This window comes from Cebus imitator, unplaced genomic scaffold, assembly GCF_001604975.1.
Source record: "Cebus imitator isolate Cc_AM_T3 unplaced genomic scaffold, Cebus_imitator-1.0 Scaffold32, whole genome shotgun sequence".
NCBI classification, from domain to species: domain Eukaryota; kingdom Metazoa; phylum Chordata; class Mammalia; order Primates; family Cebidae; genus Cebus; species Cebus imitator.
Window position 1 is genome coordinate 10,200,399 of NW_016107347.1, and position 12,816 is coordinate 10,213,214.

Genomic DNA, 12,816 nt, shown 5'->3' on the forward strand with positions numbered 1-12,816 from the left:
ATATATGCTGGGTACAGTGGCTCATACCTATAATCCCAGCACTTTGGGAGACTGAGGTGAGTGCATCACCTGAGATGAGGTGAGGTCAGGAGTTCGAGAGCAGTCTGGCCAACATAATGAAACCCTGTCTGTACCAAAAGTACAAAAATTCCTGGGTGTGCTGGTGGGCGCCTGTAATCCCAGCTAGTTGGGAGGCTGAGACAGGAGAACTGCTTGAACCCAGGAGGTGTAGGTTACAGTGAGCCAAGATTGCACCATTGCACTCCAGCCTGGGCAACAAGAGTCAAACTCTGTCATACACATACACATACACACACACACACACACACACACATACACTATATATGTATATATGTATTTTGTACAGTGACACGATCTCAGCTCACTGCAACCTCCGCCCCTCGGGTTCAAGCAATTCTCCTGCCTCAGCCTCCTGAGTAGCTGGGATTCAGGCGCTTGTCATCTCACCTGGCTTTGTATTTTTAGAACAGAAGGGGTTTCACCATCTTGGCCAGGCTGGTCTTGAACTCCTGACCTCATGATACACCTGCCTCGGCCTCCCAAAGTTCTGGGATTATAGGCATGAGCCACCGTGCCTGGCCCAAGATTCTGTATTTCTAACAAGCGTACAGGTATTGCAACGCTGTTAGCTGAGGACCACGCTTTTGAAGAGCACAGAAGCTAACACTATGTTGGTCCAACAGTAATAATGGATCTGTTGTCTATTCATAATTTGCACAAATTATAAAGGTATGTTAAGTCAAAAATTATTTTCTACCTTCTATTTTCAGTCTTTTAGCTAGCTCTCTAGATTTAGTATACTTCCTCAAGAGCTCTGGAACAGCCTTGGCTAATGAATCCATGTCAACTTCCTCATACTTCAGAACATCGAGAGCTCTGCAAATATACAAAAGTTTTATTAACATAAGGATCTATGTCATATAAGGCAGATCAAGAACAAGATTCTTTGAAATAATATCAAATCTCAGAATAAATACCAAAAGATTCTAAGTACAGTGAGCAAATACAGCAGCATCTGCTAAACAGTAGGACCTCAATAAGACATATTATTTGATTGTCCCCAACTCCTTATCAGGAGAATTACTGGTAAGGGTGGCATGGCTGGAATCCATTTGTCTTTCCTTTCATATAGAATATCATCTCATAACAAGGGCTTCACTGAATTCCCTAAGCATTGGAAAGTACTTTACATCTAAGCCATGTTAAGTCCTACAGTCCTGTGAATTAATCATCCTTTTGCATGCTAGGAATCATGACAGTGATCTCCTCCTTTCTTCTACAGAAGTCCCAAAGGAAGAACAAGAGGACATTATGAGCATGCTTTAAGTCTCTGCAAAACAAACTGATAAAAATGATACTGGGGTTCATAAGTATTTTTCTTCTTTCTTTCTTTTTTTTTAAATAGAGACAGGGTTTTTCATGTTGCCCAGGTGATCTACCTACCTCAGCTTCCCAAAGTGCTAGGATTGTATGAGTGATCTACTGTGCCTGGCTGGTTCATAAATATTCGGTCTGATTTTTTTTTCTCCTAATTTGGTATAATCTCCATGTCAATTTTTACCACATTGAAATTTTTGATAGTCACTTCTGGGTTCTACTTCTACTACCCACTCTGGATGGGCTAAAGCCTCCAGAGCCAATGCCTTACCTCTCCTTGGGAAAGGAGAGCAATGTATGCAGATAGTGGGGACAATTACTAAAATTCCCAGGCAACTTATCTAGGCCAAAAAAGAAACATGACTAAGTATTAATGCACATAGATCAAGTGAGATTTCCAATAACTTAATTCATTAGCATTTGTTGAAATCAAATTAATGAGCAAAACTTTAGCTATGTTTAGTCTTCACAGGTGCTGATGCTCCTATGACCAGCTTAATCCCTTCTACACCGATCTGAGGTCTCCCCTCTTGTTATCACAAACCTCCCACCCACAAATTGACCCAGACCCTCTCCAAAAATGGACCTAGCTAGGTCACTTGTTGCTATTAATTATTACATACTTCATTTACATATGCCTTTTTTTGTTGTTGTAATTCATTTAAAATGTTATTGCCATTTTTTTTTTTTTTTGCAGAAATAGAAAATTTCATCCTAAAATTCATATGGAATCCCAAGAGACCCCAAATAGTCAAAACAATATTGAAAAAANAAAATTTCATCCTAAAATTCATATGGAATCCCAAGAGACCCCAAATAGTCAAAACAATATTGAAAAAAGAACATGGTTAGAGGCCTTATGTTTTCTGATTTCAAGCATAATACAAAGCTACAGTAATCAAAACAGCATGGTACTGGCATAAAGACAGATATATAGACCAATGGAATAGAAAATCCAGAAATAAACCTTCACTGTATAATCAAATTATTTTGACAAGCATACCCAAACCAGTCAATGGGAAAAGAACAGTCACTTCAACAAATAATGCTGAGAAAGCTAGATATCCAAATAGCAAAAGAAGGACATTGGATCCTTACCTTTTGTCATATACAAAAATCAACATGATATGGATTAAAGAGCTAAGGAAAGGCCCTGAGTTATAAAACTTCTAGAAGAAAACATACAGTAAAAGCCTCATGACATTGGTTTTGCCAGTGATTTCTTGGCTGACACCAAAAGCACAAGGAACAAAAGCAAAAGTAGACAAATGGAACTACATCAATTTAGTTTTTTTTTTTTAATTTTTCAATATAAAGTCCAAAGCATTTTTTTTTGTTTGAGACAAAGTCTTGCTCTGTCGCCCAGGCTGCAGTGCAGTGGTGTAATCTCTGTTCACTGCAACCTCCATCTCCTGCATTCAAGTGATTCTTGTGCCTCAATCTCCCCAGTAGCTGGGAATACAAGCATGTGGCACCATGTGCAGCTAATTTTTTTTGTATTTTTAGTAGAGATGGGGTTTTGCCACGTTGGCCAGGCTGGTCTTGAACTGCTGACTGTAAGGCTGGCTGCCTTGCAGAGGGTTAAACGGACACATCCATCTTTCTCCACGCCTGATAACTGCGTCATTACCTAAGCTCGTTATTTGGCCTTGCCACATGGCTTTCCCGCACCTGCCTTTGCATACTAGACCCAAGCCTACATTTAGCACTAAATTATGCAGTCAACACCCAGCCCACTGTTAATAAACCCTGCAGGAAAATTTTTTAAAGAAACCCCATCAGACCCTGCCTGGTAGCAGTCTGCTCTGTATGCGCCCGGAAGGCCCGCTTACCCAAAGTCCCGCCCGCCTACCCATGACCACTAGCTCCAGACATTTCCTGCTTCTTAATAGCCAATAAGACTGCCTTCACTTTGTTTCCCCAACAGTCAATCAAGGACCAAGGTCCCACCCACCTACCCATAACCACTAGCTCCAAGCATTTCCTGCTTCTTAGTAGCCAATAAGATTGACTTCACGTTGTTTCCCCAACAGCCAATCAAAACCCACTTACCCAAAGTCCCGCCCACCTACCAACAGCAACTAGTTTCAAGCACTTCCTGCTTCCTGACAGCCAATAAAATTGTCTTTACTTGTTTCCCCAATAGCCAATCAATCGCCTTCCCTTCCCATAAAACCCCATAACCTAAACAGCCAGGCGCAACTTCTTTGGCCCCTTCCTGGACCACAGAACCTCGCCCAGGAGCTGCATAAATTAGCTTCTCATTTTCTCATACTTGCCTCAGTTTCCTCATTCTACAACAGCAATAAACCTTACACTGACATCAGGTGATCTGCTTGCCTCAGCCTCCCAAAGTGCTGGAATTACAGGTACAAGCTACTGTGCCTGGCCCACACAAATTTTTTTTTTTCCTCAAAGATTGGGTTTCCCCATGTTGGTCAGGCTGATTGTGAACTCCTGACCTCAAGTGAACCACCCGCCTCGGCCTCCCAGCGTGCTGGGATTACAGGTGTGAGCCACCACACCTGGCCTTAAATTTTTTAAAAATGTACATCAAAGGACACAAACAACAGGGTGAAAACACAATCCACAGAATGGCAGAAAATACTTGCATATCATATATCTGAAATGGGATTAATATACAGAATACATAAAGAACTATAATTCAACAATAAAAAAAATATTGCAAGGCATGGTGACTACATCTGTAATCCTAGTGCTTTGGGAGGCTGAGGTAGGAGGGTTAATTGAGACCACAAGTTCAAGACCAACCTTGACAACACAGCAAGATCCTCTGTCTACAAGAAATAAAAATCTAGCTGGATAGGGTGGTGCACACCTGTGGTCCTAGCTACTTGGGAGGCTGAGGTTGGAGGATCACCTGAGTCCAGGAGCTCGAGGCTACAGTGAGCTATGATTGTGCCACTGCACCTCCATCCTCGGTGACAGAGGGAAACCCTGTCTCTATAAGAAAAAAAAAACAAAACCACAACTGATTAAAAAAAATGGACAGAGAATAGATATTTCTCCAATGATATAAAAATAGCTAACTAGCACATGAAAAGGTGATCAGCATCCACTAATCATCAGAGAAATAAAATCAAAACCCCAATGAGCTTATCACTTTATACCCATTAGGATGGCTACCATCAAAAAACAGAAGATGACAACTGTTGGTGAGTATGTGGAGAACTGGGAAATCTTGTGCACTGTTGAAGGGATTGTAAAATGATGCAATCAAGATGGAAAACAGTTCCTCAATAAATTAAAACTAGAACTACTGCCAGAGATGGTGGTGTGAGCCTATAGTCCCAGCTACTCGGTAGGCTGAGGTGGGAGGACTGTTTGAGCCTAGGAATTCTGGGTTGTAGTGCGCTATGCCCATTGGGAGTCCACACTGATTTCAGCATCAATATGGTGACCTCCCAGGAGCGGTGGACTACCAGGTTGCCTAAGCAGGAGTGAACCAGCCCAGGTCAGCCAAACTCCTGTGCTGATCAATAGTGGGATCCCAGCTGTGAAAAGCTACTGCACTCCAGCCTGTGCAACATAGGGAGGCCCTGCCTCTTTTTTTTTTTTGAGACAGAGTTTCACTCATGTTACCCAGGCTGGAGTGCAATGGCGCGATCTCGGCTCACCGCAACCTCCGCCTCCTGGGTTNCGGCTCACCGCAACCTCCGCCTCCTGGGTTCAGGCAATTCTCCTGCCTCAGCCTCCTGAGTAGCTGGGATTACAGGCATGCACCACCATGCCCAGCTAGTTTTTTGTATTTTTAGTAGAGATGGGGTTTCACCAGGTTGACCAGGATGGTCTCGATCTCTTGACCTTGTGATCCACCCGCCTCGGCCTCCCAAAGTGCTGGGATTACAGGCCCTGCCTCTTAAAAAAAAAAAAAAAAAACTCCACAAAGAACTACAACTGCCATACAATGTTGCAATTCCACTTCTGGGTATGCAGTCAAAAAATTGAAAGCAGGGGCAGGCTGGGTGCAGTGAGTGGCTAATGCCTTTAATCTCAGCACTTTGGGAGGCCCAGTCAGGAGGTCATCTGAGATAAGGAATTCCAGACCAGGCTGATCAACATGGAAAAAACCCCGTCTCCACTAAAAATATAAAATTAGCTGGGCATAGTGGAAGGTGCCTGTAATCCCAGCTACCTGGGAGGCTGAGGCAGAAAAATTGCTTGAACTTGGGAGGCAGTGGTTTCAATAAGCCAAGATTGTACCACTGCACTCCAGCCTGGGCAACAAGAGCTAAACTCTGTCTCAAAACAAAACAAAACAAACCCCACCCCACACACAAAAGAAAGCACGGGCCAGGTGTGGTGGGTCATGTCTGTAATCCCAGTACCTTGGGAGGCCAAGGCAGGTGGTCAGGAGTTTGAGACCAGTCTAGCCAACATGGCAAAACGCTGTCTTTACCGAAAATACAAAAATTAGCTGGGTGTGGTAGCAGGCATCTATAATCCCAGCTACTTGGGAGGCTGAGGCACAAGAATCACTTGAAGCCAGGGGTGAAAGCTGCAGTAAGCAGAGATGGTGTACTCCAACCTGAGTGACAGAGTGAGACGGTCTCAAAAAAAAAATTGAAAGCAGGGTCTTGAAGATATCTTTGTATACACCCATGATCACAGCAGCACTAACATGTACATCAACATTTACATTTACAATAAGGTGAAAGCAACTCAAGTGTCCATTGGCAGATGAATGGATAAACTCAGTGTGGTATATGCATATAAAATTCAACCTTAAAAAGGAAGAGAATCCTGTTACATGTTACAAGGTGGATGAAACTTGAGGACATTTATTATTATTGTGATTATTGAGAATGGGTCTTATTCTGTCAACCTGGCTGGAGGACAGTGGCACAAACACAGCTCATTGCAGCCTCAACCTCCTGGGCTCAAGGGATCCTCCCATCTCAGCCTCTCAAATAGCTGGAAAAACATGTGTGAACCACCATGCCGGCTAATTTTTGGATTTTTTTGTAGAGGTAGGGACCCACTATGTTGCCCAATCTTGTCTCAAACTCCTGGGCTCAAGGGATCCTCCTACCTTAGCTTCCCAAAGTGCTGGGATTCTAGGCATGAGCCACCATGCCCCACCTTGAGGACATTATGTTAAGTGAAATAAGCCAGTCACAAAAAGACATACTATATGATTCTACTTCTGAGTTATCTAAAGTAGTCAAATCCATAAAAACAGAGTAGAATGGGGTTACCAGGGGCTGGGGGAAGGAGAGAATGGGGGAGTTATTGTTTAATGGGTATAATGTTTCAGTTTTACAAGATAAAAAAGTCCTGGAGACCTACCTATTTTACAACCTTATAAATATAATTAAACTTACAGATAGTTAAGCTGGTAATTAGGTTCTTCTTTTTTGGGGTGATTATGTATGTAATCCCAGCATGTTGGGAGGTGGAGATAGGAGGATCCCTTGAGCCCTGGAATTTGAGATAGTTTTAAAACAATTTGTTTGCAAGGCTTTGAGCTATTTTCAACTCCCAACTTCAAGATCTGCTTTGAATCAAGCCTAAGCCTCAGAGTACAGAGCTCTGGCAAAGAATGGGTAAGTTAGCATACTTCAACAAAGCCAGGAGGGAATTTCTGAGCTACCCAACACATCAACACATTTCCCTGTAATCCTGACAGGAAATATGTGTATATGTGTTATGCACAGGTGCACATGGACATGCATTTGTGTATCTCTTCTGTTAAATGCCTGTTCAGAGTCAGGTTCAACTGGTTGGTCTGGCACGTATGCAGCAACTGTATTTTAACCAGATTGTAAAATATTTTTATCTTTATATGTCTGGGCATTGATCAAGTGAGTTCATTAAGAAAGGCTAAGTGATGGGGGCCGGGCAGCACTTTGGGAGGCTGAGGCGGGCAGATCACCAGGTCAGGAGTTTGAGATTAGCCTGGCCAGCATGGTGAAACCCTGCCTCCACTGAAAATACAAAAATTTAGCCAGTCATGGTGGCATGTGCCTGTAGTCCCAGCTGAGGGAGGCTGAGGCAGGAGAATCGCTTAAACCCAGTAGGCAGAGTTTGCAGTGAGTCGAGATCATGCCACTGCACTCTAGCCTGGGCGACAAAGTGAGACTCCATCTCAAAAAAAAGAAAGGCTAAGTGGTAGACTGCAAATAATCTCAAATCAAATATGTAGACTGATTCTTCCTGAAGGGAAATATGCCTGAATTAAAAAGGGATCTGGCCAAATTACCTTTTTAAAAAATCCATCTAAACAAAATGGCTACTTGTGAGATTGGTATGGTAAAAACACAACTGATATATTTTCTTTGTTCATCTTTTTATTCATCAGTTAGCATCTGAGACTGTTGAAAACGATCACTTTCCACATTCTCAGTATTCCTCAATACACATTAGTCACATTCAATGCAAGTTCCTATTATATGAATTAGTGTAATATTTGTTATAAAAGAAAACATAGTGTTATAAATTCTTTTTTTTTTTTGAAACAGAGTCTCGCTGTGTCATCCAGGCTAGAGTGCAGCGGTGTGATTTTGGCTCACTGCAACTTCTGTCTTCCACGTTTAAGTGATTCTCCTACCTCAGCCTCCTGAGTAGCTGGGATTACAGGTGTGCTCCACCACACTTGGCTAATTTTTGTATTTTTAGTAGAAACAGGGTTTTGCCATGTTGGCCAAGCTGGTCTTGACTTCTGGCCTCAAGTAATCTGCCCACCTCAGCCTCCTAAAGCGCTAGGATTACAGGTATGAGACGCTATGCCTAGCCTGTGTTATACATTCTTTGTCCAACTTTTGAAATAATGTGAATCCTCCTAAATTTAAATCAATAAACAGCTGGAGAAATAAGTCAATTATAAACTGCTTACACTACAACTATTTCCTGATGCCACTTAGCTGGTAAACAAATATATCCACTGCTGTAGTCTGAGTGTTGGTGGTGTTCCCATGGTTAAATTCGTATGTTGGAATCTAATACTCAATATGATAGTATTTAGAGGTGGGCCCTTTGTGGGAGGTGATTAGGTCATGAGGGTTCTGGCACTCGTAAGTGGGATTAGTACCCCTATAAATGAGGGTTGGGGAGCTTTCTGCCCTTTTGCCATGTGAGAACACAGTAAAAAGGCTCCATTTTGGAAGTAAAAAGCAAGCTCTCACCAGATACCTAATCCGTTGGTGCCTTGATCTGGGACTTCACAGCCTCCAAAACTGTGAGCAATAAATTACTGTTGTTTATAAAGTATCCAGTCCAAGGTGTTTTGTTATAGCAGTCTGAATGGACAAAGATATCCACTATCCTTATTTGTGAATAAGGCTGTCATTTCTATGAATGAAATCCCCTGATCTGGATAACAAATATGCAAATTCTTCAAAACCTGCTGTTACTATTATTAAAAATCTGTTTCAATTAGCTGGGCATGGTGGCAGGAGCCTGTAGTCCCAGCTACTTGGGAGGATGAGGCAGAAGAATCGCTTGAACCCGGGAGGCAGAAGTTGCACTGAGCCAAGATTGTGTCACTGCACCCCAGCCTAGGTGACAGAGCGAGACTCTGTCTCAAAAAAAAAATTGTTTCATATACTATAACAGTGGTGCTAAGTGCTTTGGGAAACCCTTATGAAAATAAAAGCTTGGGCCAGGCACGGTGGCTCATGCCTGTAATCCCAGTACTTTGGGAGGTCCAGGTGGATCGCTTGAGGTCAGGAGTTGGAGGCCAGCCTGGCCAACATGGTGAAACCCGTCTCTACTAAAAATACAAAAATTGGTCAGGTGCGGTGGCTCACACCTGTATTCATGCCAGCACTTTGGGAGGCTGAGGCAGGTAGATCATCTGAGGTCAGGAGTTCGAGACCAGGCTGACCAATGTGGAGAAACCCTGTCTCTACCAAAAATACAAAATTAGCGGGCATGGTGGCATGTGCCTGTAATCCCAGCTTCTTGGGAGGCTGAGGCAGGAGAATCACATGAACCTGGGAGGCAGAGGTTGCAGTGAGCCAAGATTGTGTCACTGCACTCCAGTCTGGGTGACAGAGTGAGACCCCACCTCAAAAAAAAAAAAAAAAAAAACCCTGAAAACTCAGGAACAGAAGTTAAAAAAGATAAAACACTTTGATGAAATGAAATCCAAACAAGGACATATGCCAGACTGCAATTAAGGAAGGAACACTTGGAAAGATTAGAGATAATGAAGAACAGAATTAAAATGGTTATATCTTTAAGTTTCCCCCCACCTCAAAAAAAAAATCATAAGGAAAATGGGGACTTAAAAGGGGGAAAATATGCTGGAGACACAGCTTCATGATCAATGCTACTATAATGTGCATAATGTACCTCTAAGCTACAACGATTGCAGATTTATGCCTCTGGGGATCTTCTCTCATTCTAATTAAAGTTTTTCAAATAGGAAAAATCAAGGGTAAAATATATAGATTTCGAATTATGTAAGATCCTTAGGAACATATCTCTGGAGCAAAAATGCTCTATGTTAATGTCTTTTAGACTCAGAGACCATATAATTAGAATGATGGACAAAAAAGGACAAAAAACCCTAAAATGTAGCAAGGGATTCTTCAGGTAAGTCCAAAGAATTTATAACACTCTACTTTGTTTATCAAAGGAGTTTCCTTGCTATAGCTCATGGACAAGATAACATCATTCCACACTGTTCCAAGCCTAGAAAAGAAAGCAGATAACTATTTTTCTTCGTTTGAGCCTTCTAAATCTTATGAAAGCCAGAAGAACTCGATGGCAGCCACAGAAAAACTATATAAAAAATAAAAATAACCAAATCACATATATATGTGTGTGTGTGTACGTGTAATTTTTTATTTTCGTGAGACAGAGCTGTACTCTGTCAACAGGCTGGAGTGCGATGGAACGATCTTGGCTCACTGCAACCTCTGCTTCCCAGGTTCAAGTGATTCTCCTGCCTTGGCCTCCCGAGTAGCTGGGATTACAGGCGCATGGTACCACGCCCGGCTAATTTTTGTATTTTTAATAGAGATAAGGTTTCGACACATTGGCCAGGGAGGTCTCGAACTCCTGACCTCAAGTGATCTGACCGCCTTGGCCTCCCAAATATATGCATATATATAAATATAATTTTTTTTGGAGACAGAGTCTTGTTTTGTCGCCCAGGCTGGAGTGCAGTGACGAAATCTAAGTTCACTGCAGCTTCTGCCCCCTGAGTTCCAATGCTTCTCCTACCTCAGCCTCATGAGTAGCTGGGATTACAGGCATGTACCACCATGCCTGGCTAATTTTTTTTTCCCTTTTCTTACTGCCACATCAAGAATCTGAATGTCCAAAGCCTGGCTAATTTTTGTATTTTTAGTAGCCACAGGCTTTTGCCATGTTAGCCAGGCTGGTCTTGAACTCCTGACCTCAGGTGCTCCACCTGCCTCAGCCTCCCAAAGTGCTGGGATCAGAGGTGTGAGCCACATGCCCAGCTGTATTTTTTAATACTGAGAAAACAGCTAAAGGATTTTGAAAAGAAGCTAAAAACAAGCTACATTCATTTAAAATGTGGGTAGGAACATATATATAGGTAATGTTTCTGAAATGATCTTATTTTTCTATAAAAAGTGAGAAAAAGTCTGTATTAAAAATGTATACCTGACAGGCAGACTTCTACTAGTACTTATAGAAGCCTCTGGGATTAAGTTTTTCCACTTAGAGCTTGAAAACTCAATAGATTTCAACACAGAAATGCCTTCTTCTAAAGAAGACTTCATCCAACAAGCTCTTTCATATCGCTGTTGGGACACACAGCCAGCTTCTTTATATCCTAGGGAAGGGAGAAAGAGAATATAATGAGAAGTGTGGTTTTTAAAACAAATTTTTTTGTACAGACAGGGTCTCACTATGTTGTCGTGGCTGGTCTTGAACTCCTGGCCTCAAGTGATCCTCTTGCCTTGGTCTCCCAAAGTGCTCAGATTATCGGTGTGAGCCACCATGGCTGGCTGGATTGCAGGACTCAGGGAAGAGATACCTCGCAGTGTGAGCCGGCTGTCAGCATTATCGGGGCGCAGTGACAAACGGAACTCTACTCGGCTGGTAAACATGCGGTATGGTTCACTGGTGCCCAGAGTGGTGAGGTCATCAATCAAGACTCCTATATAACCTTCTGTTCGGCTAATCACAAAGGGAGGCTTGCGATTGACCCGAAGACTGGCGTTGATTCCAGCTATCACACCCTACAAGAGCACTGAAATGTTTAAAAGGCCATTATGAACTAAACAAAGGACTATCCTATTCAGAACACTACCTGGAAACAATGGCATGGCACAGGAAGAAAGCAAGTATTGTACCTAAGGGATATAATAGAGGTAGCAAATGTGATCCATATTCAGAAATAGAATATGGGTTATCACTTTAGCAGGCTATGATTCATTGTTTTCAGAGATACCTATCGAATCTTCCGGGGGACTAATCTTTTTTTTTTTCTGGAGACAGGTTCTTCCTCTGTCACCAAAGCGGGAGTGCAGTGGCATAATCTTGGCTCACTGTAGCCTTGGCTTCCTGAGTTTAAGCAATCCTCCCAATTCATTCTCCCAAGTAGCTGGACCTATAGGCACATACCACCACACCTGGCTAATTTTTATTTATTTATTTATTTTTGTAGAAATGGGGTCTCATTACATTGCTTAGGTTGGTGTCAAACTCCTGGCTCAAGCAATCCTCTCTCCTCAGCCTCCCGGAGTGCTGGGATTACAGGTTGAGCCACCATGCCTAGCCAGTTAATCCTTTTTTAAAACCCACCTGTGAAACTTGTCTAGCCTTTTCCCCCTTACAAATAAAAATAAAATAGGCTGGGCACAGTGGCTCACATCTATAATTCCAGCACTTTGGGAGGCTGAGAAGGGTGGATCACTGAGGTCAGGAGTTTGAGACCAGCCTGACCAACATGGAGAAACATCGTCTCTACTAGAAATACAAAATAAGCTGGGCATGGTGGCACATGCCTGTAATCCCAGCTACTTGGGAAGGCTGAGGCAGGAGAATTGCTTGAATCCAGGAGGTGGAGGTTGCGTTGAGCCTAGATCATGCCATTACACTCCAGCTGGGGCAACAAGAATGAAATCCTGTCTCAAAAGAAATAAACAATAAAAAATAAAATAATTTCTGACTTACAGGGAATAATAATTTCTAATAAAGTATATTAAAATAAAATTTAAACTTCAGAAGCAATACAATAAATCTAATCAAAATACGATATCATGGCCAGGCGTAGTGGCTCACGCCTGTAATCCCAGCACTTTGGGAGGCCGAGGCGGGTGGATCACAAGGTCAAGAGATCGGGACCATCCTGGTCAACAAGGTGAAACCCCGTCTCTACTAAAAATACAAAAAATCAGCTGGGCATGGTGGCGCGTGCCTGTCATCCTAGCTACTCAGGAGGCTGAGGCAGGAGAATTGCCTGAACCCAGGAGG

The 12,816-nt window shown here is 42.6% G+C and overlaps 1 protein-coding gene across 1 annotated transcript in view; it reads right to left on the reverse strand.

The window, feature by feature from the left end:
* MTO1 (mitochondrial tRNA translation optimization 1) overlaps window positions 1–12,816 on the reverse strand; it is a 37,368-nt gene that overhangs the window by 5,427 nt on the left and 19,125 nt on the right. The window contains exons 8-10 of the mRNA XM_017524344.2: window positions 11,375–11,579; window positions 10,999–11,170; window positions 779–897 (exon numbers count right to left, since the gene is read on the reverse strand). Coding sequence (XP_017379833.1) covers window positions 779–897; window positions 10,999–11,170; window positions 11,375–11,579 — 496 coding nt within the window. The remainder of the gene's footprint in view (window positions 1–778; window positions 898–10,998; window positions 11,171–11,374; window positions 11,580–12,816) is intronic.